Source organism: Notothenia coriiceps, unplaced genomic scaffold (assembly GCF_000735185.1).
Source record: "Notothenia coriiceps isolate Sejong01 unplaced genomic scaffold, NC01 NC01_scaffold00022019, whole genome shotgun sequence".
NCBI lineage: Eukaryota > Metazoa > Chordata > Actinopteri > Perciformes > Nototheniidae > Notothenia > Notothenia coriiceps.
This window is the reverse complement of record NW_011354720.1, coordinates 456,540-484,426: the sequence shown is the minus strand read 5'-3', so window position 1 is coordinate 484,426 and position 27,887 is coordinate 456,540. Positions and strand designations below refer to the sequence as shown.

The following is a 27,887-nucleotide window of genomic DNA, read 5'->3' as shown; positions in this document are numbered from 1 at the left end:
ATGGCGACGGACCACTCGCCATGAAACACGATGTGGCTGTAAGTCCCATCGACACCATCCAATCGTCCCCCAATCTTCACTTGTATATCACCGGTCCATGCCTCAACAGCTCTACGCCAAATCTGAGATCTCACCATATGCCCTTTCCATGGAAACGCATCCCTCGCCATAAAACATGATGTCGCTATAACTCCTATGCAAATGTTCAAAAAGTGCTCAAACTTCACAAGTGTGCTAACAGTCCAGCCGTGAAGACATCTACGGGACAGTTCTAAGATTTCTTCAAATGCCGTTCCCATGGCAACACAATGCTCGCCTTGAAACAAGGTTCTCTCATAACTTCAGTGAAAATGCTCCAAACGGCCCAAAACTTCACAGGTTTGGTAACGATGCAGCCATCAACGCATCTAAGCGTATTATGGGATGTCATCAAATGCCGTTGGCATGGCGACAGATCATTCGCCATCAAGTTAGTTCAAAAGTTTGCAGTTCAAATATTCTGCTGCTTTTCCAAGCCTTTTTACTTTATATTCTTCTCTCATCACACATTGAAGCCCCCAGTGTTCATGTATAATTTCAATCTAAATTCTTCACTTTCTTCTTACACATTACATTTCAACATAGCAGTTTAGCGTCAGATTTTCAGCATAAAGCATTCCCACTAGCAATTTCTTCAGGAATTGCATTCTCTAGTTATAAATTACTGTACACTTTTGAATAATGTAGTTAATCTACTAAAATCCGTTTGTTTAATATCGAATCATATCAATTTGTTTTAAAGCTCAATAAATAACAAAGAAGATCTTTGACCGGCACTTTTCTCATTTTGTCCAGAAGATTTAAACTTTAACGGACATGTTGACCGGCAAAACAAAATTCTAACGGAAACTCTGCCCCACACAGCTCAGTAAACACTGAGACTTTATTTGATCATATCTGGAAAAAAGTTCATATTTCTCCTTTTGATATTATAGTGTTGAACGTTCAGTTACCACATAAGTTGTAAAATGCTTAATAAGCACCGTAACTTTCATGATATAATTTCTCGGTTACGATCGTTTGTTTCCGTGAACGGCCACTGAAGTACTTTCGGGTCATTTCCTTCCTTCAGGAAGGTTCCTAAACTAAACTGACAATTCGACCACAACCAGCTGTTGTGGACAGACACACCTGGGAACAAACTCTCCAAGATAAACATGCATTGCTTTTTGGATTAATCCTCTGAAGTGTAAAACCAGTTCAATAGGCTGAGTCATAGGGGTTTTTATTAGAAACGCATGACCCCTCTCTAAAGCCAGAGCAAGGAGAGGTGGTGTGCTTTTGATGGAAGATAACTGTAAACATTAATTTGTCACGTAATACCATCAATGATTCAACAGGTACTATAGTCCCTGTGAACATTATGGGTTTCACGATTCAATGAATGCTACTGTAGACTGCTAAAGAGTAGACCGGCTATGGGTTAAAATAGTATATCCCACTTTATAGTCAAAAGTTAATCAACAACTTTAAAGCCCCCTTTTTGGTAGCTACATAGTAAAGATATCCTAGTGTCTCTTTCAGAGGCTTAGCACCACTTTGAGCTGGATGCTAACATTAAGATGCTAACACAATGCCACGATGCTGATGTTTAGCAGGTATTATGTTTAGTTTTTTTTTTTTGTTTTTTTTTGGTAATCAGCTTTAAACAACGTACAGTATAGCTGAGGATGATGGGAATGCACGGTCATGGTAAACAGTGTTCAGTTTATTGTGCAAGCAGAGCCAAAGGATCCCTGAAGTTGACAAAATTCATCTTGAGAGGAAAATAATATTATAAGCATATATTTTGCAGGACATAAATGGTGCTAGAAGTAAAGTCAGGGGGTTACTAATGTTCTTTGCATGCATGACCTACTAGGCTCCATGAAAGTGCGTGCAAATCCATTGAATAGGTGAGAAATTTGAGTCAGGACAAAAGCTGCAACAACACTTGTGCTACATTACTGATCATTTGGTGGAGAACATTCTTTCTTGTTACACCTAAGGTGTGATAACACCTTACAAGGTGCAGCACAAAACACTGCGCCCCACACATACCCACATGATGAGAACTCAGTGCTCAAAAAGCCTAAAAATAAAGTCGTCCCCACTCGTTTTACACCTTACAGATCTTAATGGGAAACATTCAGTGTGGACAAAATGACATGTCACCTGCACTGAATTATGGGACAGCAGCAGGCAGCAGCTAACTGAACATTATTTTCTTTTGGAAGGCTGAACAAAATTGACTAACTGCTGAGTGTAAGCAATAAAAAAAGTCCCCTCAATATGGGGTTCATAGGTTGCTCAGTCATTTGATTTTGGGCAATTTAAACGTTGTGAAAAAAGCAAGATTACAGTATACACTTTATTTTCTTTTTCTTCCTTGTAACAGAACTTGGGTCATGATATTAAGCACATTTCCACCTACCTGAATAACACCAATGCTCTGTCTCCCTATCGTTTACTCTTATGCTACCTTAATTCCTTAATACCACCTAATCCTTTAAATGTCTTTGTGGCTCCGTTCATGTATGAAGCATGCATATCCAACTGAAAACATAATGCTGACTTAACAATACTTGAAATACTCAATGCTGTATTTACAACAAACCTAATGTACAATGTTCTAATGTCTCAGCCTGCCTTAGTTCAGAAGTATATCAGATGGATAGAGAGGCCGAAATAGTAGTGATAGACTAATGTGAAGAGATTATTCAGAAAGTGACAGTTTAATAGTCTCTTCTGCTACCATTTCTTGTAAGCATTTTTTTAAATGCTCTCTTTAAAAAAGTAGCGCAGGAGGAACAGACTGAGCAGAGAGAAAGGGAACAATGCAGGGATTATGTGTTGAGGAGAGTACATCCTTACTTGTAGAAACTTCTAGAGAGGTATTTTTATCGACAGCAGGTTGAGTGGCCATTGCTCAGTCACATAAATGTGTTCTCTTTCATTCACTCTGCTTTCAGCTCAGGGGCTAAACCAGTCGTACAAGCAGATTCCTCTTTCATACGGCTGTGTGTCGCTTTACTGCCAGCAGCTTGACACACAATGTGCACAACCCTTTGCCCACTAGCATTTCATTTCTATTTTCACTCATTTTAGACACTAGGGGAATATAACTTGTCTCCATCCTGTTGCTCACCGCAGTTAGCAAATGTTGAGAGCTGATGTGTCTTCAGCATTGCTGTGTTTCCAGCCTACATGTTTTCCCAGTTTGAAATGGATCACTCTGGAGGAAAGCTGCAACTTTCTACTCTGCAGGAGGTTGGAGAGATGTCACCTACTCAAAGTGCCGTGGCTGATGGGAGGGGAGGATTTATGAGAAGACAGCATCCGGCACAGAAAGCATGTGAGTGTTAGGGTGGCAGGGGGGTGGGGTGAAGGTGGGTGTGCAGAGATACCATATGTAGCCCTAAGGGCTTGTCAGCCACATCACACTGTTGTGCTTTTGAAATCAAACATCTTAAGGAAGTTTGAGAGTGTGAATAAAACAATTTAGGCGTCACAATGAATCCTCATCAGTTACAATCTATCAGAGTCAGCCGTATGTTTCTGAACAGGTTATTATGTGAATATTTGATAGCACTGAACGTTGCATTCAGATATTTAAAACAACATATTTCATAGTCGAGTATCAAAGCATCAAGAATGAGCCGAGATAAATATTGGGATTCGGGTGTGCTATAGTCTAGCTTAATCATCTTCAGATTGATTTATAACATATTCATTTCTCATATCCAGCAGACAGCTCAGACACTGCCAGAGGGAGCAACACACACACTCCTTGTCTTCACTTGATTAAGTTGTGGAAGATGGATCCAAGGCTCTACCTATGCTTTTATTAAACATTTGAATCCTCTTTTAAGGAATGAAGCTTTGAATGTCAATCAATTGTAATCATATTTCATGATACTGTATCATCACTATGAAAAAATGCGAAAAGAGATTAGATTTTTGTTATTTAGATTATAAATATGTATTTTATAGTGCTGCTACATTGATGTTATGCAAAAAAAGCTTGAAGCTAAATATGAAATTAATTAAAAGAAAAACTGTGATTTTTTTTGTTATTACATCTATCCTTTTTCAATAGACTTTGTCTTTTGTACTTTACAATGCTCTGGAGTTCTAGAAAATATTTGGATCAAACAAGTCGGAAACAATCCTACCACCACTGTAATCTTGTTATACAAATGGTATAATACAGATGAATAGAGAGCCTTATCTTAATCTGCAAATCTCCATGAATACTGGGTGTAAATTGACACATTTATTTTTTTGTTAGGAGGTTAGGGGTATGCAGTGTGCATATCATCCACACTTCCTCTAAAAAGCACCCTTACTTATCTTTTTTAATGATGTGGAGGACAGCTGCCTTCCTTTACAGAAGTGCTATTCTTTCATTGCCAGAACTATTTCGATATGACATTTTAGGAAAAAGGTCAGACAGGTGAAGAGTTATCATTAGCTAACATGAGAGGGACATCACTGAGGACTGATCATCGCGGCATGAAGTTCCTTTAATAATTAAGGGTTACTGTTGAAGCTGTATGTACTCTATAGGGTAGGGTTTTTTGTTGTTGCTCATGTTCTAGAGACAGGAAGTAAAAATAGTAACATGTATACAGCACCATAAGGTAGAGTGGAGACAAGCAACATCCAGAATGAAAACACCCGGGCAGAGGGAGGCCTATATGTAAACATCCTGTAACACTATGGAGGTGGTGGTGGAAGTTTTACTGAGAAATGGTAACTTTTGAATGATTATTCATCATGGTTTCTCCTTTCTCCAATCACTGTTTACAACAGCAAGTACTTTTTGAGAGACACATAATGCCATGAATACATTTTCTTTAAAATAATGAGGAGACATTGAATGAACCATAAATATGCAAACTGGTCGTCGAGAATCAATCTATTTTTCTACATTATGTGTTCTGCTAGGAACCAGAGTTAGTGTTTTCATGTTGATTCTTAAGTACTCAACTTCTTGGTTAATAATTGACAAACTCCAGAGTCAATTTAAGCACAAACCATTTAATATTTTTTTTATATTAAATTGAAACTCTGATCTTCTTCTAAACTTGCCTTGTAAGTGTAAACACTGGTCCTTCACTTAGTACAGGGGTGTCAAACTAAATTTCTTCGGGCCACATTAGCATTATGGTTGCACTCAAAGGGCCGGTTGTAACTTTAAGACTATATATCAAAATACGTATATAAATATTTAATATATATAAAATAATGTATTATAAGACATTATTGCCTCTGCATTGGATTATTATCGGATAGGGTAATAACTTCATAATTAACTACGTCTGAAAGCAGAAGTCTAGGGAAAATCATTGCAAGTCTCTTCACTGAATATGTTACAGAATTATTTTTTTAAAATCCAATTCTGAGAAAAAGGCAAATTCTAAGAAAAAATGAATATTTTGAAGAAAATAAGTCCAATTCTGAGAAAAAAAACTTGTTCTGAGAAAAAAAGTCAAATTCTGAGAAAAAAAGTCAAATTTGAGATGCATTGTGGAACATGTAGTTTATGGGCAACGTGCTTCTCTAAATCGGCATGTAACCGTATAATAAACATATTATATTCTTTGCAAGCTCTTGAGGGGCCGCATGAAATGAAGTCACGGGCCGGATTTGGCCCCCGGGCCTTGAGTTTGACACCCCTGACTTAGTATGTCCCAGCTAACCACATACTTACATATTTAAACCTGCTTCCCTCAGAAATTGATGCCATTGAACGTTATATGCTGTCAGGCTGCACACAGTTGTATATCTCTTTAACCATAAAAAAAGATATGTCCATATATTTTTACTTTTTTTTTTTTAATTAAAATTGTACCTTACATTTTTGCTATTCAAAATTTAAAGAATAGAAAATTAAATCTACATTTTAATACATTTTTTAGGAAATAGGCCAAATCCTTTGAACGGGAAACCTACTTGGAAAAAAAAACTTGAATTGTAACTAAACCATTTTCCATTGACTTTCTTTTTAATCTTGCTGTCTCTAAAAAGTAAATGTGATCCGTCAGATAACACCATTAGATTTGAAGGTTAAACCAAATAAAATAAAAATAACAGTATAATTGTTTTGTACTGATATTTTCATAAATGTTGGTCTTGATTTGCCATCTTAAAGGGCCCATGTCATGCTTTTCCAGTTATTACCCGTCCCCTTGTGTGTTATGAAGGTTTTTATGCATGTAAACGGTCTGCAGACTCAAAACCCTCAAAGTGCACCCTGTAGCGAGTAAAACTCTAACACAGAAAATATCTCCCCTCGTTGGAGATACGTCACTGTCCATTGATTCTTCCGTGTACCGCATGCAGGGTTCTTACACCTTTTCCAAAGTCAAATTCAAGCACTTTAAGCATTTTCAAGGTGCATTTTCAAACTTTTCAAGCATCTTACAGCTATTGTAAATGACATTTATATACACGTACTTATACTCAAATGATTATTTCCCTACCTCATATTAAATCAGATGTTCTTTATGCTATAAACAACCAAATGTGTGTTTCGTGATAGCATTCTACATGAGAATGAAAAATTAAAGAAAAGAAAACTAAGTTTAATATTTCAAAATGAGTGACCCATCTGTACGTAGACTGGGCATCCCATATAACCTGGCGGAGCCAATATACAACAATCAGCCAAATAACTTTTCAATACATTATTGATTACAATATTTTTAGGTACTTTTAGGTTGGCAGTAAACACAAGTCAGAGGTAAATGGTGTACTTTTCCTCCACTATATGTATTTAATACCTTCAGTTACTTTACAGATGTGGATGAATGATGTGAAATCTAATCAAGTGTTAAATCAGACTTTAGTTCCACCTGGAGTAAATCCACAAGCTGCCCTGCAGTATACAAAGTCATTCAAACTAGCTGCACCTTTACCAGCTTTGAGAACACTTTCATGATCAATCATTATAAAACATATCATATCTATTATTCTGAAATGGACCAATCTGCACAATGACTACTTTTACTGTCGCTACTTTCACTATATTTTGATGATAATACTTTTCTACTTTCACTTGAGGAACATTTTGAATGCAGGACTTTTACTGTAACNTAACTGTTCCCATGGCCTAAGGCCTTCCCTGAACTTCCCTTCACCCCAAAGTCAGCTTACTTTAGAATGAATACATTTAAAAATGAGAACAAAGGACTAATAGTCCTTTGTTCTCATTTTTAAATGTATTCATTCTAAAGTAAGCTGACTTTGGGGTGAAGGGAAGTTCAGGGAAGGCCTTAGGCCATGGGAACAGTTAAGCTTTGTTATTTACCTAATCCTAAAGATGTCATGGGACGATGGCGTTTGGATATTTACAAATATGGCTTTCATAGAGAAAAACATGTGACTGTTGTGTGATAAGATACATGATAGGATGTGTGTGTGTGTTGAAGATGTTTAGGGGGAATGAGTATGTGTCCTGTCAAAGAGTCCTCTGTCATGAATCCAAATCATTGATTGGGGGATCTGCCAAAGGGCAGAGGGACAAACACACGCGCACAGAAGCAACAGATTGAATCAACAAACTGCTGACTCACTACCTGGGGTCCCGCCCAGAAGTGAAACCGACCAATGGAACACTGCCAACTCACTGGCTAGCTCACTCAGAAGTGAACTCGCCAATAACAAATAGCTAGGGAAGAGCAAGCGATAAAACTCCTCCCCACCTGTGTATAAATGTTGTGATTATTTTGAAGATCGGCGCTCTTGTTTTTGACTTGCCGTTCCCTGAGACGTGTCTCACACGGTGGTAGAACCTGAGCCCGGAGTACTCTGCAGAGTGCTTCGTGATTAGGTGATTAGGTGATTAGGTGATGTATTGTATGTTTCTACCATTAAAGCAGATTATTGTTTAACCCTTATCCTGGTGCTTTGACTTTTCCTTCTTTTAAAACAAACTCATAGAGGAACGCGCGAAGCAGAGATTCTGCCTCAACAACCTCTATCTTTGTAAGGATCATGATAGTTTTAGACTATCAGCCTGAGGGCATGTTGTCACTTCTTCATTGGGCTGTTTGAGGGGTCAACCTTTCTTTAGGATTTTGATTAAATTAAAATCATAGTAAGCGTGAGTGTAAGCTTTAGTGTTTGGGACAATTCATATAATGTAAGTGCAGAGATTAGTAAGGGTTGCATATGTGTATAAAACAAAAATGCTGCACTCTGGTGTCTGTAATTTGAAGCATCTGGTTTCCATGCTTATGCTGCCTTCTAGTGGCACAAAGGGAAGTTTCATTGTTACATTCCAGTTTCGGAGACTTGCTAAAACCTTTCTAGTGTGCACAAAAAGGGAAAATACATAGCCTACTGCTCAGGTCAGGTCTAATCAAGTTTGATTGCATTTAAGTGTATCTTTCTCCACTTTGTACCCATCTTAACAGCGTGACAATGCTTTGGTATTTTGGTCCAGTCCCAAATATCTCATCTATTGCATTTAATGGCATGAAGTTTGGTACAGATATACACCATGGCCAGAGGAGGAACTTTAATGGCTAAGGGGACCTCCTGACTTTTTCTCTAGTGCCCTTGAAATGTTCACTTACCTAAGCATCTGCTGAATGAATTAGCTCAACATGTGTAGGCCAACAGACATTCAAGATTCACATTGGACTTACTTTGGTGACTTTTTACAGAAATGCCACCATGAATACATTTTTTTCAAATATCTCCAAAACCATTCACATTATCCTCACTTGTACTTTGTGTTTGTTGAGCTCATGTTAGCATGCTAACCTGCTAACACAGTGAACATGGTAGACTTTATACTGGCTAAAAATTGACCCACTCTATCGAAATCAGTCGGAAGTCGCAACGGCTCATTTCAAAATAAACGTGGATTTGCGGAAAAAAAAGGTTTTTGGGGTTCGGGTGTTTTGTTTGATTTTAAATAAACAAAGTGTTGGCTTTTAAAATATGAAACTTGTATTTTCAAAATCACACAATAAATACATGTTTGAAGCTTGTAAAGGGAAGAAGACAGCTCTCCCTCGCCACTCTGCTCTTCCGCAGCGCCGCTTCCCCTCCCTCCGCTGAAATTATCAATGTAAGGCGTATAGTAATCATAGATAACACGGCAGGGTCAATTACAGTTTGTTTTCATTGGATTGAAAAAAAACAAAGTCTTGGCTTTCAGATTATTAAACTTGTTTTGGCAAATTCAGATGATAAATACAACTTTGAAGCTTGTAATGGCATAATTACAAGCGGAGAACGGAGTAACTTTACGTCACAGCAGGCATAACAACAGCCGGTGTTTCTCATGAGTGTTTTCCCCACGAAACAAACACGACACACACAAACGCAAAAATACACAAACACATACGCGTATATACCTGGTATATACACGCACACACTCACGAGCTTCCCCCAGACCAGTAATCCAAAAGAAAATATCTTCCCTCCGTACTACTTTGATCATTTGCTCCGCTAATAATCAATCAGATCGATGGATTCCAGAGAAGAGGAAACTTTGAAGGCCTTTTTCTCAAAATGATGACAGTCATTATATAATGTGACATATTTTGCTTAATATATGGAGTACAAAAACAATCCTGATATCATTAGAAAGCTAGGAATCTCCTCTTTCCAACAGTGTATACAACTCAAAATGTGTCTTCGGGTCAATGCGACTGATTTCGATGGAGCAGGTCACCATGCCAGCAGTGTGAGCTTTGAGTTTATAGCTGAATAGATGGCCTTAAAGGTAAGTGATTTATTGAAACAACATCAATAGCAGAATATATCCATCACACTGTGCTGTTTGATAGAGCTGAACCAACACAACACACACATTCGAGATGTTACCACATAAAACAGAATACAGAAGATCAGAAGTTCAGATGCTACAATTTCCTGATTGCAACACTTCCTTTTTTAACATAATAAATTCCTCTTCCACATCACAATTACAATCACATCCACAAAACCACAGAAGTCTGCTCAACATCACTCGGTCGGCAGGTACAAATAATTGAATTGTTTAAAGTGGGGATTTGGGTTTCCTGAATACAATTGTTTTAACTTTAATAATAGCTTAATACTAAACATATACTTACTTTTATTGATTAAGTCAAAGTGTTGTGATGTGAAGACAATATTCTTGTGGAAATCAGTGGCAAATTATTTCTCTATGACGTTTATTTTTCACTGGCATTGGCTCTCTCTCTTTATTCTTTTAAGTTCAATAGTTATCCTGGATATAAACTCTTTGTCTCATTCAGCTGCAATGGGCGTTGGTTTGGCAGTTGTCACTTTGCTCATCGCTCTTATGCAAGGTAAGTAGTTCCCTGATTGCTACTATAAAAGGTGGAAGTATAGTTTGTATTTGATTGTCTTTTTCCACTCCAATGAATGAAAGCTTCCTTCTGAGCCTGGGCCAGTAAATTATTCAAATGAAATTGAATGAAATAGGAAATACTTTGGTAGAGAGTATATGTCCATTGTTCGTCCTGATAATCTGCACTTTAAAGACATTCAATTTGCCCCTCTAGGTGTCTCTTGTCAAACTTGGTCGGTAATTCTGCCTAAAACTATCTTGGTCATCAATGACTCCTGTGTCACAATTCCATGCCGTTTCACGATCCCAAGAAATGAGGAAGCAAACATCCTCAACTGCTCAAAGGGTGTTGTTTGGAGGAAAGGATCAATGAGTGGTTCTAAGGTCTTCATAGCACACACTCCTCAATTGAACCTCATACAAGTAGGTCCTCTTTTTGTACCAGCCTCTATTATTTGCAACTTGTTAGTTTGTGTGTGTGTGGACAGAATTTGTCAAAGCCATGGCGTCGTAACCATTCAAGATGCAATCACGGAACTTCACAGGTGTGTAGTAGAGATCATAATGAAGGTTGGGATTCAAGATAAGCATGGTCCATAGCCCCAACTCTACACCCCAGGCCCAAATTGGCGTAACGGCAGTTGTGATCCAATCAAAAGAACACATATTTGGTATTTTGGTATCTATGGAAACTTCTGACCATCACAAAAATGTAAACAACGTTTTCTACTGCAAGGGGGAAATAACAGGGGACGTCACACAGAAGAACTGCACTACAACCTTCCATGGCTTCCGACAGGACAACAACGACAAGTACTTCTTCAGGCTTGAGTGTACGGAACTCACAAAGTACACTTTCGATAATGGGGTCACAATTAATGCCCAACCAGGTATGAATGGATGAAAGGAACACAGGCAGTTGAAAATGGTTAATTGTGGTCCTTCTGTCTTAACTTCAAATGTACATCTGACTAATATTATTCCTCAACTATTACAGTCATGTAGCTCTGCCTGTTTCTTTGTTACCTGTGATATTTCACATCTGATTCTTGCTGGACAGATCTCCCCCCCTCCCTGTTGTCCTCTGGGGGTCAGGTGTCAGAGGGGGCCCAGGTCAGCCTGCAGTGTTCAGTCCCGGTGCCCTGCCACAACATGCCCCCCTCCATCACCTGGTCACCTGAAGACAACTCTAGTCAAAAGTCTACACAAATGCAGGTGATCACTTATTCATGGTTTTCATTTATTCACAGTGTTGTAGATCATATTATGTATCATAGCCCACCTACACAATGAGGTTGACGTTGTTCTATATTTTTGCCAAATTCAAAGAATCACCTTGAAATATTGTATGTCTTGGGGCTGTGAGCCACAGAGAGCACAATCCTTTAAAAAAAAAAAAAAAGCTAAGCATGTTTAGAAAAATGTCACTGGAGAAATTAATACCTTTGTTGGGATTTTTTTAAATAGAAAACTACAATGTGTGTGTTCATGTTATTAAGTGATATGTAACTCAGTAGAACAGTAGGGTTTATTAATTAGTTTAATATTTTTTTTTACAAAAATTAGAAATGAATTATCTGAAGATCTTATTTATCACTCGTTTAAAAGAATATATATTTGGGAAAATGATCGGTAAATATAAAATACATCAAATATATAACGTTTTTTTCCACTAATAAATTGATTAATGGCTTTGGTTTGTATTCACAATAGGTAAAGCATTTAATCATACACTTCCAGTCTTATTATTTGAATACATATATTTGTATTTAGTATGTTTATTTTATGGTACTCCACCTCTGCTTCTTCCTACATTTAAGACGGGAATGTTGCACAATTGTTTACTTTACTAATATTATTTGACAAATGTAGTCACACATTGCTTTAGCATTAAGACAGAAATAAAAAAACAACAACATTTGATTACAAAATTAAAGATTAGACTACCAAACTGTATATCTAGAGTTAAAATGAGCTCCACTGCTGTCTCATGATTAAAAATGCAACATTATTTGACAGTATCTTAATTATGATCCCTTTTATCGAGTGTATTTTGATAATATATTTGTAATATTTAACAGATTCTTATTATTCAAAAATTGATCTACACCCTCTTGACAACATGTCAGTAATTAGGTGATTCCTCTCTGTTTTGCCAGAGTTTAGACGATGGACAGATGATCATGATGACCACGCTGACCTTCAGTGCTGCAGCGCACCACAACAACCAGAGCTTCTCCTGTTCTGTGACCTACCCGCTGACAGCAGGGGGCAGCAGCCGCTCGTCTGCAACCTCTCAGAGGCTCAGCGTCCTGTGTGAGACACTCACTGTGTATTATCCAATCTGTTTAGGGACTACAATAGTTAACCCAAAATGTCATTCAATTAAAAGAAGAGGAGAGTTCAAAAACCTCTCTGAGAAGTGTAGGGTAAATGTTTCATGCAGAGGATGATCTGTTATAACATTAATAACCAATTTAGTAAAATTGCACACATAAAATATATTGCTGTTCCACAGGAGGAAATACAAACAGGAGAAGTCAGAAGAGTCTGTGGTGGAAATAAACTTTAAGTAAACTTTTGAGGTACTTACTGTAGATGATAATAATGAAATAATTGTTGTTACTTTTACTTATACATCTGAATGCTTCTTCAACCACTGCTGAGGGCTGTATTGTGTGGGAGAGAAACTCCCTCTTTAGGGAACTTTGGGATGTTAGCCTTTGCAGACCATTTACATGCACAAAAACCTATACAACACACGACAGGAAAGGGAAAATCCCTCCAGTAAAATAGCGCCCCTTCAAGTAATATGACAACGTTATTATCAATAGAATGTACAAAAACTCAAAGTATTCATTATGCACAATGGCCCATATCAGATTAACTGTAGTAAGCATTGATGCATTGGTGCCTTTTACGCTAATGTTGCAGCTGATTATATACTCACATTATATACATTGCAGCTTAATCTATAACAACATATCATATTTCATAATCATATCATATCTATATCACATCATTTGTCGATTGATTAGTTTTTATAATCTATTTGTAACAGGTAACTTGAATTGTTTCTGAACTCTGAATTGTTGTAGAGTTGAGGTATAATTTAGCAGGAAATGGAAATAGGTAAAGTAAGAGTACATCAAAATTGTACTTTACTTTCTGCAACTGATTTGAGGTATAAACAAACCTTATGTCTATCTATGTCTATATAACAAATATTGCTTTGACTTAACTAAATTGTGGAAACCACATCCTCAGAATACATGAAATGTGCAAAAAGTATTTTTACAAATATAATTAGTCTGGTAAACTCACTGAAAGAAGTCAATTTTTCTCTTTGAATCTCTGAATAATAACCATTATGGACAGATGTATACATTATTATACTCACTGACACATTTAACAAGTTCCTCTTCCCTTCCTTCTTCTTCCTACCCCCCTCATTATGAACAAACTGACACTGATTTATTGACCATTTAGCTGTGTGAGAGACAGCAGAGCGTGTTATGGGAATACACATACCGACTTGTTTCAACATGACTTTTACTCACTTGACCTGAAGGGGATTTTATTTTCATGCGAAGACGGAAGTTTTGTTTTAAAGCTGTCAGTGTTTAAAGAGCTGAACAAGTCTTAGCTTGGTTTTGACAGAAGTAATTAATAGTAAACTATATGGCTGCAACATGACAAGGTGCCTTTGTTACTGTACGGCAGGCAGTGGTACTGTGTGTTAGAGGAGCTCAGAACTGACCTAAATTAAAGTAGAAATAGCGTGTATAAGCACGATTGAAAGTAGTTCATTCAGAAGTATCAGCATCAAAAAGCAAAACTAATCATTTTTCACAATGGCCCATTTCTGAACATTTATACGCTTATTCATGATTTATTATTGTACATTACAGTGCAGCTGGGGAAGTAGGGGCTATCATGTTATTTACTTTAAAAAGTGCTGGGTACTTTGTGAAGTTTACAAAGTCTTCTCTTATCCAAACCTATAACATTACTTATTAATGCTGTTGCTTTCATGTTGCATTATCTAGTGAATTCAAATTCAAATCAAATTAACGTAGTGAAGTGAAGTATAAGTAGATGATGGAATACCTCAGAACTGTATAGTACTACAGTAAAGATACTTTCCGAGACAGTCTGCTAATATTTTTGCGAACTATTATTTTAACACCACACTGTCTGTTTCCCAACAGATGGTCCTAAAGACACCGTGGCAACCGTCAGCAACTCTGCCGATGTGTTTGAGGGCCAATCGGTGACACTCACATGCTTCAGTGAGGCCAACCCCCCTGTGAGCCTCTACACCTGGTACAGAGACGACTTTGGAAAGGTACCAGACAGTCTACTTTATTTGATTTTTATTTTTTACTTGTTAGGCAACTTTTTATACGTGTATGATCATATTCATTAAACAAATTATATTACCTCTTTTTACTGAAGATCAGTTTGGTTCTAGTCCCGTGTCGGTGCTAGTTTGGTTCAGCTGGTGAATATTTGTTTTAGTTTGAATTACAAATGTTTGACAACATAGCGCCGTAAATAACGTTTCTCTTGTATAACATGGATTATTTTTAGCATAACCACCGCTCAAGCATACCTGGTTAATGTAGCATGACGTTGTATGTGTGAGGCCTCATTCTAGTCACTTTGCAATCTCAGCACAATTGCTTCTGTAAAAACGTTCTACTCTTTGCCGTAGTCTACTTGCCATTTATTGTTGTTGCTCAGATTATTCTTGCCCCAGCCTCTTACTTATGTGGTTCTCGGTTCGACCCAGCTGCTGCATTAAAAAATGAAGAACTGGTTCGCAATTTGGCACTGACTCCAAATCAGCCCTTGAACCTCTTTAATCGAAAAAGGGGTAAAAGTGCCCGAAACAAGTATAAGGGACAATGCTCTTCAGATCGTTTTCTGGATCTTGAGTGTACAGTCCATTGTCACATTTGAAACAAGGCTCTTGATGGGGTCTTCATGTTGAACCAATGATATTTAAGAAGAAAGTGTTCTGTCAACAACAGTTTGGAAATGGCCCTTTCCTGTTTCAACACAACAAAGGCCCTTTGCTAAATGGATACAAAAACAGCACCATAAAGAAACCAGTGTGTTGTTGTAAAACTGTACTGGTTCAAACAGAGCCCTGACCTAAACCTCATCCAACACATTTCAGATGATTTGGAAGGATTATGCTTTAAATTGTTAAAATATGTAGCAGTGAGGCGATTACACTGTATGATAACTGTGATATTTAAAAATAACTTGTTAGTAATAAACACATGATAATATTATGTAAATAATGCAGCGCCTCTGAAATCATTTCCCTTTCTTTATGTTCTCGGTTTGCATCCTTCCTTCCCCAACGCCACATACATAAAAACGTTTTTCATCTCCCCCAAAAAAGCGCACAATAAACAAAGATGAGTTTTGCGGTAGTATTTTTTTTTGTGTACGCTTCTATTACTTGTTTTATTTAGTAAAAACACTGTCTGTTTTTACTTCCTGTCATTGTGCGTTTTCCCGTCTGATCATCTCTCCACGCTTTATTAGTTCCCCTGTTCCCCTTTAGCCCTACAACCACCTGACCTCCTGCACACCGGCACTTCATCTCCTCCTCAGCTCTGCTTGTATTTAAGTCCTGGTTTTTGTTCAGTCTCTGTGGGATTCTTGTATGTTGTAACACAACGTTCTGCTTGCCTTGCCTTCCCTGGATATTTGTTAAATTGAAGTCTTAATGTTCAAAGTGAGCTGTACTCTCTTGCATTTCGGACCACACCAGCTCTACTTTCCGTAAAAAATGTACGTGACAGTATTGAAATTGTTTCAATTTTTTCACATGTATAACAATAACAGTAATCAAAAGGAATTGTGAAATAATTTGGCAAAGATAATTGTATAGGGAAAATCTGATAAATTCACAGCACTTATCCAAACACATCTGGTCATACAGTACTTGTCTTTTGTAACACAAAGTTCTGCTTGGATCTTTTGATTTTGCACATTAATTCCCGGCAATCATGGGTAATCAACACCTACTTAATCTCCTGTTGAAGGCACACATTTATTAACCAAAACACTACAGGGGTTAGGGTTAGGGTTATGTTTTAAAAACTGTTCTGATTAGGGGTGTAATGGTTCACAGAATTCACGGTTCGGTACGTACCTTGGTTTGGGGTTCACGGTTCGGTACAGGTTCGATACAACAAGAAAAAGCAAAAAAAAGTCCCAAATGCATAATTCCAGGTTTGTTGTTATTTATTTTTGAACAGTAGTGCAGGTTTCAGTATACAAATGAGGAACTCTAACCTTTTGAATAATTTACTGTATTACAAAGTTAAAAACAAACCACAAACAGTACCACACACACTCAGATGGCCATATTATTAAAAACTCACCTCTTCAAAAATATTATTAAAAACTCACGTCTTCAATCTGGCTTTTCATGTGTGATTGTTTTTGTATTATTTGACTTTAACTTTAACTATATATTTATTTGTTGTTCCTTTCTTCTCTTTTCTTTTTTCTTCACTATTATCTGTAAAGTGTCTTTGAGCACCTGTAAAAGCGTTAACAAATTAAATCTATTATTATTATTATTATTATTATCTATAATGGCTGAAGTCAAACAAAAAGGTTTCATCAAGCTGTAAAACTAAAAAGAATGTTTTGAAAATGTTACATAATAAATAATAAGAAACTGTTTCAAGGGCGCATAGCAATTGAAATAAGCCAAAAGCTTCCGTTATTTATTTTTGGTCTCTCGGCTTTCATGTCTATGATTTGACGAATACGGATACCGTTACACCCCTAGTTCTGACCTGAGTTTTTATCGCCTCTCCTCATCACAGCTGACTAAGATTGGTAAAGGAAAAAAGCTGGTCCTGCAGGTCAGCCAGACGGACAGCGGGTTGTATCTGTGTGAGGCTCAAAGTCTGATGACATCTCAGAGGTCCAGACCTGTATCTCTGGAGGTCAAAACCACAACAGGTAAACCTAGAGCTATAACACTATACTGCTTCCTCGCGCTAATGCTCCTACTCTGCACCTTTTGTACATCACAAGCTGGACATTTTTTTTAACAGTTCACTTGTACTTAAAAAACAGTTATCTCTTTAATTTTGTACTCTTAAAGGTGACATATCATGCTTTTCTTTACGATGACAGTTGTATTTTGGGTTTCTACAAGAACATGTTTACATGCTTTAATCTTTTCTTATTTTTCCTCATACATACTGTTTCATTTACATGTATTCAACCTCTGTCTGAAATGCTCCATTTCAGCGCCTGTCTCCTTAAGTCATTTCCGATCCTCAAAAAAACTATGATACCTGCAATCGGATATCTGTAAATAACCGATAGATAAATATAGAAATTCATGAAGCCCCCCAGCCAAAAATATCCATCCTGTTCTGATTAGTTGGTGATTAGGGGTCTTCTTTATCTGCGCCCTTGACGTCTTTGCATCGTCATTCCAATTGGGAATGACTGTATGGCACTGTAACTTTCTTACCATACATAGTATTGTTTTGAAATTAAAACTTTTAAAAAAGAGAAGCTTGCTTGAATGCAACATTTTTCAATATGGGGTCAAGGCCCCAAGGAAGAGTGCCAGTCTTTGAAGCAACCTGTGGTACTTTACTTACTTTCTAGTGCCTGATGTCATTTTGGCCCACAAATAGTTCACACTGACTCACTTTTATAGCCCTCATTTAAATCATTAGGGTATAAAAGTTGTAAAACGCACCAAAGTTATTTCCCCTCACCATTCAATTTGACTGAGCCGACAGCAGGAGATCGGAGGCGGGGCTTAAAAGGGAAATCTCAAGTGCCCATGCTCTCAGTGCCCAGGTACTTTTTGGATCTACAGTTGCTCAATTTGGGCTTGTTGTGCCACTGAGCAACACTGAAAGGAATGGACAGGGCCTCTGACGCTGTATCCACTTCTCTTTATACATCCATGTATGGGAAGGAGGGAGCTTTAGTGTATTGATACTTTCTCAGTATTTATATATTGTATTATGATAACAAATATTATTATAGAAAATACATGAAAATCCCCCTTTTTTACAATATAGGATGTATAACATGTGTTTTTCTGTTATGTGTTAATCTTGTTTTTCAGGCCGGATCGAGGGTGTTGTTTTACCCTACACTATATGTGGAGTATTGCTGCTCCTCTACATTATGACTGTTGTTGTAGATGTGTACAAGTATCAAGGGTAAGAATCTACAAGAGCAATCTAAAGCTTACATCACTTTAATCCTTAGTGTAATTTTAAGTTCATCCTATTCCCCCTTCAAAAATAATTGTGATTTTTGTGTTTCTTGGTGCATGCCTATGATTCTATGTTTATTATTGTTATTTCTTGGTAATATTGTAAATAAAGTTTCTCCACATTTATTTCCGTATGCTTTATTTAAGGTTCAAGTAATGATTGAATAAGAATCAAGATTTAGTTTCAATTATAAGACATTTCCAGTTATTGAAAACATCAAATGCTGGTGAAAAATGTCATCCTTCAGCTAACAGTTCCTCTGTGTTTGTTTTTCCTCTCGTCCTCAGTATATCCCGCAGGCTGAAGGTAAGCGGAAACTTAACTCAAACTGAGAAAGTGACAGGCAGTTAGAAAAGGAGATAGTGAAAAATTACCCCCTGCAACGCACTAATGCGATAGATCTGATAAGGATTTTGAAAAGCTCTGCATGTCACAGTCTAGTCACTGTCTCGTCTCGCTGACATCCTTCAGCCTCTCTGTTTGACTGAAGAAGTTAGTCTGACTCATCTTTAAACATTTTTAAAAACGGAGTCTCTGCCCTGCAGCGTTCACAAAATAAACAATTTGGGTCCAATTGATTTTTGAAAGCACAAGGGTACAACGTCATGAAGGGCAAGTATTTATACTGCATGTGCTTCGTGCATGAGATTATCAGTTTCCTAATAAGACAAATATTTTACCACATTTTTACAAAAGAATAACTTAAATTCAACAACTGTACTGGAGATGTTTGAGCCATTCTCTGACATTAGATAGTGTTATTCATTTTTGGGATCCAATATTACTCATCATATTCAATGAAAGGAAATCTGATGCTGCCGTGAGAGTTGTTTATTCCGCCTTTTTGCATTTTTTCAGATGATTGAAGTGAAGGGAGAACACACCTACACTAATATGAGGTCCTGCAGTGACTATGACCAACTCCAGGTATCTGCAATATATTTACTCAAATTATGTAAAAAATAAATATGTAAAATAGCTGCTAGATGATATGTGGATTGCCACATTACCAAGAAGGGCGATGGCCATGCTGGCATTTTTTAAGAGGTGGGAGTCAGAACGCCCTGTGGGACAAGGTTTGTGTGTGTGTGTGTGTGTGTGTGTGTGTGTGTGTGTGTGTGTGTGTGTGTGTGTGTGTGTGTGTGTGTGTGTGTGTGTGTGTGTGTGTGTCNCTAGAGCCAGTTAGAAGAAGTCCAATCCGCAAAGCCAACTCTTTGAACTTCGAGCGAATTTTCGCAACTAGTGACACTCTTAAATACTCCTTCTTTCCGAGAACAATCAGAGAGTGGAACTTGCTACCAGAAGAAGCTGTCATCGCAGAAACCGTGGAGTGCTTCCGGCAAATTTTAAGAGACATTTAGCGGGGATCATCCATCCCCCACTGAGCGTGATACCTCTGGGTTCTGCTCAGTATTAATCCAGATCCTGATCCAGACCAACAGCAACAAATACTAATAAAGTCATCCTTATGAGAAGTAATCATTGGGAGGTAGTGTAACTGATGTATAACATTTTTATAGTTACACTCAAAGATTGCACTTTTATTTCCTGTACTATTTTATGATACATGATAAAACATTTAGGTCTGATTTGATGTCCTTGGCCTCTTTGAATTTATGGAAGTCAGGACACAGACTGACTCATTGCGTGTCTAAGCTGCACAGGACAGATCACAGCCAGTCATCACAGTAGGATTATTATAAACCACACTGCGTGACACTGATCACTTGGTGGAATGTGTGTCACAGCAGCTGTAAATAGCACATTTTCCAACCACAAAATCTGCTTAGATTTGACCTATGCTGCTGGAAATTAGCTTGTTTTTCCCTAAAGCCTATAATTATGTCCATACACAGTACATATGCCATACCTGGAGTAGCCATGAACACATTCTCTCCTCTCCAACTCCACTGTGTTGTGTTCATGTATTCTCCTCAGGGAGGGTGGACTGCTCTCATGTGGGGAGCCTACAAAGGTCATACAGATGTGGCCCGGATGCTCATGGACAAAGGAGCTAACCCCAACATCACCGGACAGGTACTAAGACTGGACACACCATAATAATAGCAGCATTGGCATCTGTTTTCCCTTATTTCAGCATTGACATTTAAAGAGTTGTGTTTACACTACATGACATTTTGCTCCGCTCAAATTTGTTGCCCAGCGCTGCACTCAAAGTTCAAATGATTTAATATTTGACCTAGTTACCGCTGACCTTTCGATGTGCAACCAATCAGAATTCAGAATCAGAAACAGGTTTATTACCAGGTAGGTAGGAATTTGACTTGGTGTCGTGGTGCATAAAAACAAGAATTAAAAACACAGGTAGAGAACTAGAAAAATATTAAAAATAATTAAAGATATAGTAAAATATAACAGTATTTACATTGCAATTGAATGGAATAGAAGGAATAAATTATGGAATACAAATCAGCAGCACAGGTTGGCAGAGAAGGTAACCATAAAAACAAAACTAAGTAGTGCCCAAGCTTGCGGTGTCAAAAAGAAAATTGCATATCATGTGAATGCAGCCTTATTTCAAAGGAAGTATACACATGTAACTGTAATCTGATGTTTCAACTCACTAGATGAAGTTTAATTTATTTGAATGTCCGTACACATAACTTAACAGTAATGAATATGTGAACACAACCACAACCTTGTTCCTCACCTGCCTGCTGCGATGTCTCCCCCATCATCTGCTGTTTTAGTCATGTTCAGTAGCTTAAAGCCTTAGTTTGACCGCAGGCCGACACTGATGGTTAGTTACTGTCAGCATGACTTCACCCCTCTGCTCTGGCCCAACAGTACAGCGTCTACCCCATTATCTGGGCGGCAGGTCGAGGCCACGCAGAGATTGTCCATCTCCTGCTGCAGCACGGAGCCAAGGTCAACTGCTCGGACAAGGTAACTACATCCTGACAGATGTTCATCATTTACTTGTTTTTAATCACACAGAAAATGTAATTAGTGGTAGGATTCAAGTGAACATCCACCTTCCTGTTCCCCAAGTTCATCTTCCCTCTTCCTATATTAATTAACCTTCATTCTGGATCATTCACAAGTAACTAAGATGTCAATTAGATGTATTTTTGCCACTCATGCCTTATGTATTTATATTTTTCTTCGCAGTATGGCACCACTCCTTTGATCTGGGCAGCGAGGAAAGGCCACTACGACTCTGTGATGCACCTTCTGGCCAACGGAGCTGATGTGGACCAAGAAGGAGCCGTAAGTAGATTGTTAATTTCCTGTGAATAGTACTTTATTATTTTACAGGAGCATTCAGTGGAGATACAACCCTATTGTGCTTTCACCTAAAAAGACGATTTGAAGTTTGACTTTTCAAAGCGGTATTGGGCTTTTTTATTCAAAGTGTATTTTCTCTGCAAAAAGTAACGTTGTTTTGGAAAAATACAGACCGTATAAATGTAACTCAATAAAAAAAAGATGTAAAAAAAGTAAAGTTGTTTGAACAATAGTTGCGCCACATAAATAGTACTGCAGTTTACAGTTATAGTTATCATAATTATAAATAAGAGGATCTAGAAAATGTTAAATTCAGGTACACAGTTGCTAAAGATATTGATCAGAGTTCAATATGATATTTTTATGAATAAAATAATGTTGATTATTACATTTGATCACAATACCTACATATTAATGTTAAAATATGTAGATTTTACTGTAAGGGTTCTTAGCTATGTCTGGAGAGTTTAGAAAGCCTTTGATTGTTTGATGTGTAGAAAAAATAATATTTGTAGATCCGACACTCTTTATGGCTTTGCACCGCACAATTATTTGATGTAGGAAAATATTTGCCAATATTTCCAAACACTGTTGATTTCTGATTTGGTAGTCTCAGGAGGCGTTTTAACAGCTGAACACGTCTCATTTTGTGTTGGGTTCATCATGGGTGCCTTGACACACATAGCGGCCTGTTCTCACCAGTGTAGTTTTCACATAATCAAGATTTAATGCTCCCGAGCGCCACAAACTCATTAGTAAACTGCGATATTAAATAATTGATTGCATCGATGACACAGCGCATCTGTGCTCCTTCGAGTCATGTTGCATCTGTGCTGTCACACACTGATAGATGTGATGGTTCGATATGTAGCATTAATAATCAGATGGAACTATAGGAGCTGATGTTGCGGAGCAATTCATTCATGTGTGATTTAGAGGCTCTAGTGCCTGGGTAAATGTATGAGTTATTGTGCTTGTTGGACAATATATCAATAATAATTTGCCATTAAGCCTGAAGTGTCCCCCAGAGCTGCTGAATTAAACTGATAACATTTGGGAAATAACGTTTTTTAATCATCAACAATCAATTATTGAACATCTGCCATTTTCTACACTAACCAGAATCCTCAAGTAGAGGGAAACATCTGTAGCGGTAATCTTGAACAATTTGACAGAACCTAAAATTGGCTAATTTAAATCTTTCTTTATGTTTTCAGAACTCCATGACGGCTCTGATTGTGGCGGTGAAAGGTGGCTATACAGAGGTCGTAAAGGAGCTGCTGAAGAGTAACCCAAACGTCAACATGACCGACAAGGATGGCAACACCGCCCTCGCCATTGCTGCCAAGGACGGTCACACCGAGATCGTACAGGACCTGCTGGATGCCGGCACCTATGTCAATATCCTGGACAGGGTGAGGCCTCCTTACAAGATGTAGAAGAGTAGTTCAAATGAAATGCAATGAGAGTCTAATAAAATCCATCTGTTTGTTTTTCCTTTCACCATCTCTATCAGAGTGGGGAGACGATGCTGATTGGAGCGGTGAGAGGAGGCCATGTGGAGATAGTCCGAGCTCTGCTGAACAAATACGCTGATATTGACGTCAGGGGAATGGTAGGAGCTCCTTTCCCACTATCTCCACTGCCTTACTGATGTTTTGAAACAGGCAGGAGGCCTTCTTGTGTTCCCTATGTGATATGTCACACTGCTACTCAATACCGTTTGATCTGTTGTTTCTTGGTAAAGTAAACTTTGCTCTATTAGATTACACGAATATACACCAGCATACTGTTAGGAGTACATACACAAATACTTATACGCGTTATCAGTTCTGCACAATATATGTCTACATTACTTTTTGTATTTTTAACACAGTTTGTTAGATCTTTTACAATATTATCCTTGTCCTTTTCACCACAGGATGGAAAGACTGCCCTCTACTGGGCAGTGGAGAAAGGCAACGCCTCCATGGTGAGAGACATCCTGCAGTGTAACCCGGACACCGAGAGCTGCACTAAGGTACGGCACACTCAATTTAAAAAAAGTAAAGAAAGTTTCATTATGTTTACTAAGTACCATTCTGAGTTTGCTGTTTCAAAGTTTCAATTGTTTCCACTGACCATATTAAATAAGAAAAGGAACAACAGAAATCTACACTTCCTGAAAAGATCTGTTTTAAATATTGATTGATTGAGCTCACCCTAGGCCTTCTGGGATTTTGAAAGTATGTGTGTAGGCAATTGTATCTGTCTTACTTGTGTAGTGTTCAAAATGAATGTGTTTTGTTCAGAATAAAATGCTAAATGATGTATATCTTTGCATTTTAGGATGGAGAGACCCCACTCATCAAATCCACAAAAATGAGGAACATAGAGATAGTGGAACTCCTGCTGGATAAAGGAGCCAAGGTGTCTGCAGTGGAGAAGGTAATATTTAAAACACACTTGCACATCAGACACACCTGAATGGAAACATATCGTCATAACAGCATATTAGCTTTTATACAGGTATTACATCTAGTAACCTGGAGGTTCCTTCTTTGCCCACTTTTTAAAGTGTTTTTTCCAGAGTTTTCTTATAGACATCTGCCAATGTATTTTTTGTCCCTTCAGAAAGGGGACACGCCGCTCCACATTGCCATCAGAGGGCGCAGCAGAAAGCTGGCTGAGCTGTTGCTGAGGAACCCTAAAGATGGCCGCCTGCTCTACCGCCCCAACAAAGCTGGAGAAACACCATACAACATTGACTGCACCCACCAGAAAAGCATCCTCACACAGATATTTGGAGCCAGTAAGACCTTTTTTCCCATAATATCCAGAAAGTATTGTGTTAAAAAACAAGCTCATAGCCCTGTGAAGCAATTGGAAATGAAACTGCTTTACTTTGTTCCAGGGAATAATTTCCATAGATGTTTACCTTTTGCCCTCTGACGCAGATGCCCAGCCTTGGGCAGCATGCTATCTCCCTTAAGGAGGGGCTGCCCTAGCATTTTGTTGTTGTTACCAGTTTGTGACTCCAATTGCTTCAGAAGTTTCCCCCACACTTTGTATTCTCTTGTGCACTTTTTAATATGTTCCCTCTCCCTCTCTCTTTCTCTCAGAGCACCTCTCCCCCTCTGAGTCAGATGGAGACATGTTGGGTTATGACCTGTATAGCAGTGCTCTAGCAGACATCCTGAGTGAGCCCACCATGCAGCCCCCGATCTGTGTTGGCCTGTACGCCCAGTGGGGCAGCGGCAAATCCTTCCTTCTTAAGAAACTGGAGGGTAAGTAAGCATTAAAACCTGTTTCATACAAAAATATAAAAATACAGAATTGTGACAATTAGCTTTTTACACTGTGCCTTTCCTCAGGTTCTTCAATACGACTGTAACCTATTGATTTGTTCACCTGATAAATGATTCAAATAACTGAAATAAAACGTTTTCCCTTCCTTCTGTCCATCAGATGAGATGAAGACCTTTGCAGGCCAGCAGATAGAGCCCTTGTTCCAGTTCTCCTGGCTGGTGGTCTTCCTCACCCTGCTGCTCTGCGGCTCACTGGCTATGGTTCTGGGATTTACTGTCGATCCCCAGCTGGCAATCGCCGTCTCCCTCAGCCTCCTCGCTCTGCTCTACATCTTCTTCGGTGAGGAGACAGATTAGCAACACATGAAGACTTACAGCTAGAGTGTTCTCAGTTTCACATGAGGATGACTTGTGCTTCTCAACTTGGACATTCTTATGGAAAACACTTACTGATGTTCACGAATAGAGCTTACCGTTGTAATCATGAATTTATTTATTTTTTGGCTTGTGAACTAAAAATGTAAAACAATTCCCCTTGTTCTCTCCACAGTGTTGGTGTACTTTGGAAGTCGGCGTGAGAGGGAGAGCTGGCACTGGGCGTGGGTCATCAGCACCCGTCTGGCTCGCCAAGTCGGTTACATGGAGCTGCTGCTCAAACTGATGTTTGTCAACCCCCCCGAACTTCCTGAGCAGACCACCCGCGCACTGCCTGTCAGGTGATTGTCTCACACACACACACACACACACACACACACACACACACACACACACACACACACACACACACACAGCTCTGTCAGATGTCAAAAGTAAATATATCCAAATTGCAGTCTCACTGGGTTAGTACCATTGCCTATTACATCTTTAATTGTAATGTTAACAACATTGTAAAAATAAAACAGTAATCCCAGTCCAGTGCGAATCCCTGAATAATGTCTGTTTCTCTCATGTGACACAGGTTCCTGTTCACAGACTACAACCGTCTGTCCAGTGTTGGAGGGGAGACCTCCATGGCTGAGATGATCGCCACGCTCTCTGATGCCTGTGAGAGAGAGTTTGGCTTCATGGCCTCCAGGCTCTTCAGGGTTTTCAAGAAAGATGAGATCCAAGGTGATGTTGCCATCTTTAGATCTAGTTATGTTTTGACATTTCAACCAGCACACAAAGTTACAGTCAGACAGTCATTGAGATCACAAATTACATTTACATTCATTACATTGGCAATTATGAGCTTGCATTAACCGGTCAACCGCTGACATGAACTAAAATATGCATGTTTGGTGTGTACAGATTTTGAAGTGAAATATATGCCCTTTTTAAAAAGACAGTAAACCTGGTCGCCTTAATCAGTTTTGTTTTTTTAAATGTAGTATTTAAACTTCTTTTGAATTACTGCACCATGAGAATGAGAAAAGACATTCTCTTTTCAAAGCAATATGAAACTCTTGTAGGCACTGCTTCAAAGGAATAGTTTAGGCAGTCTTTTCTCTATTTTACACGTCCTTTCTCAAATGATCTTAATATCTGAAGGTTGTTTTTGTTCAATCTACATAGAAAATGTATTTTCTGAGTGTTTTTATAATCTAAACACACCCCTCACATATTATCCTCTTCTTTCCTCTGGCACCCCAGGTAAGAAGTGGAAGAAAACATGCTGCGTTCCTTCCTTCGTGCTGTTTGTCTTGACACTGGGATGCCTGATCACTGGTGTGGCTCTGTTGGCCATCTTTAAGGTTGGTTAAAGATGCACTCAAACATCTTGGTCACAGGACATCAGCAACACATTTATGTCAATGCTTTTTTCCCCAGGTGGACCCTAATAACTTCACAGTAAATGCAGTGCTGATAGCCATGGCCAGTGTGGTGGGTCTGGCCTTACTGCTCAACTTCAGGACCTGGTGGCAGGTGGCTGACTCTGTCCTCAACTCCCAGAGGAAACGTCTGCACAGTGCTGCCAACAACTTAAATAAACTCAAGAGTGAAGGGTTTATGAAGGTAGGCGAATAAACCATATATTCATTTCACCCAATCAAGGAGCAAATTCTTCTACATCCTGTTGTCATGACTGAATGGGCATTCCATTATTTTATATAGTTATCAAGCTGTAGTCACTATTCCAATCAATGTTTCTTTTCCTTGTTTTGAGACATTGTTTTTATTCCCTCTGTCTCACATTAGGTTCTGAAGCATGAAGTGGAACTAATGTCAAAAATGGCCAAAACCATTGATGGCTTTACCCAGAACCAGACACGCATGGCCGTCATCATCGACGGACTGGACGCCTGTGAGCAGGACAAAGTTCTGCAGATGCTGGACACGGTGGGTGTGACCACATGTTTCTGTGGTTGGGAATTATGCTGAATAGGGCTGCAACAAACGACTAATTTGATAATCGATTAATCTATCGATTAATGAAACGATTAATCGACTATTCGGACTATTACTGTATGCCTTGCACAATTTCTCAAACGCTCTTATTTAGCCATCAACTTTTAGATTTAGCTTGAGGTTGTTTTAGGCATGTGGAAACTAACAATGAAAACAATACAGATGAATACTTGATTCAAAAATACATATATTATTAAATTAACTAAACACATTTTGAACAAAATGAACTATTAAATAATGTGATAACAGAACTGTAAACAGAATTGCTGAAACTTTAACAAAATAAATAACTCAGTTACCTCTAATCATTAACCCATGTTTGTATAATTGAGTTAACTC

At 38.3% G+C, this 27,887-nt stretch overlaps 1 protein-coding gene and 1 long non-coding RNA gene across 2 annotated transcripts in view; both read left to right on the top strand.

Moving 5' to 3' along the window:
- Positions 1-7,781, top strand: part of LOC104953615 (uncharacterized) — a 15,365-nt gene extending 7,584 nt beyond the window's left edge. Inside the window, exon 3 of the long non-coding RNA XR_799244.1 lies at positions 7,564-7,781. This is a non-coding gene — a long non-coding RNA (uncharacterized lncRNA). The remainder of the gene's footprint in view (positions 1-7,563) is intronic.
- A 3,240-nt stretch (positions 7,782-11,021) lies between these two features.
- LOC104953630 (kinase D interacting substrate 220) overlaps positions 11,022-27,887 on the top strand; it is a 20,613-nt gene continuing 3,747 nt past the window's right edge. The window contains exons 1-23 of the mRNA XM_010780603.1: positions 11,022-11,226; positions 11,397-11,551; positions 12,496-12,652; positions 14,548-14,684; positions 17,197-17,335; positions 18,471-18,567; positions 18,912-18,930; positions 19,483-19,551; positions 20,563-20,661; positions 21,433-21,531; positions 21,757-21,855; positions 23,091-23,288; positions 23,390-23,488; positions 23,795-23,893; positions 24,202-24,300; positions 24,487-24,664; positions 24,975-25,139; positions 25,321-25,500; positions 25,711-25,876; positions 26,119-26,270; positions 26,793-26,893; positions 26,970-27,155; positions 27,339-27,479. Of these exons, the coding sequence (XP_010778905.1) occupies positions 11,022-11,226; positions 11,397-11,551; positions 12,496-12,652; positions 14,548-14,684; positions 17,197-17,335; positions 18,471-18,567; positions 18,912-18,930; positions 19,483-19,551; positions 20,563-20,661; positions 21,433-21,531; positions 21,757-21,855; positions 23,091-23,288; positions 23,390-23,488; positions 23,795-23,893; positions 24,202-24,300; positions 24,487-24,664; positions 24,975-25,139; positions 25,321-25,500; positions 25,711-25,876; positions 26,119-26,270; positions 26,793-26,893; positions 26,970-27,155; positions 27,339-27,479 (3,039 nt within the window). The remainder of the gene's footprint in view (positions 11,227-11,396; positions 11,552-12,495; positions 12,653-14,547; positions 14,685-17,196; positions 17,336-18,470; positions 18,568-18,911; positions 18,931-19,482; positions 19,552-20,562; positions 20,662-21,432; positions 21,532-21,756; positions 21,856-23,090; positions 23,289-23,389; positions 23,489-23,794; positions 23,894-24,201; positions 24,301-24,486; positions 24,665-24,974; positions 25,140-25,320; positions 25,501-25,710; positions 25,877-26,118; positions 26,271-26,792; positions 26,894-26,969; positions 27,156-27,338; positions 27,480-27,887) is intronic.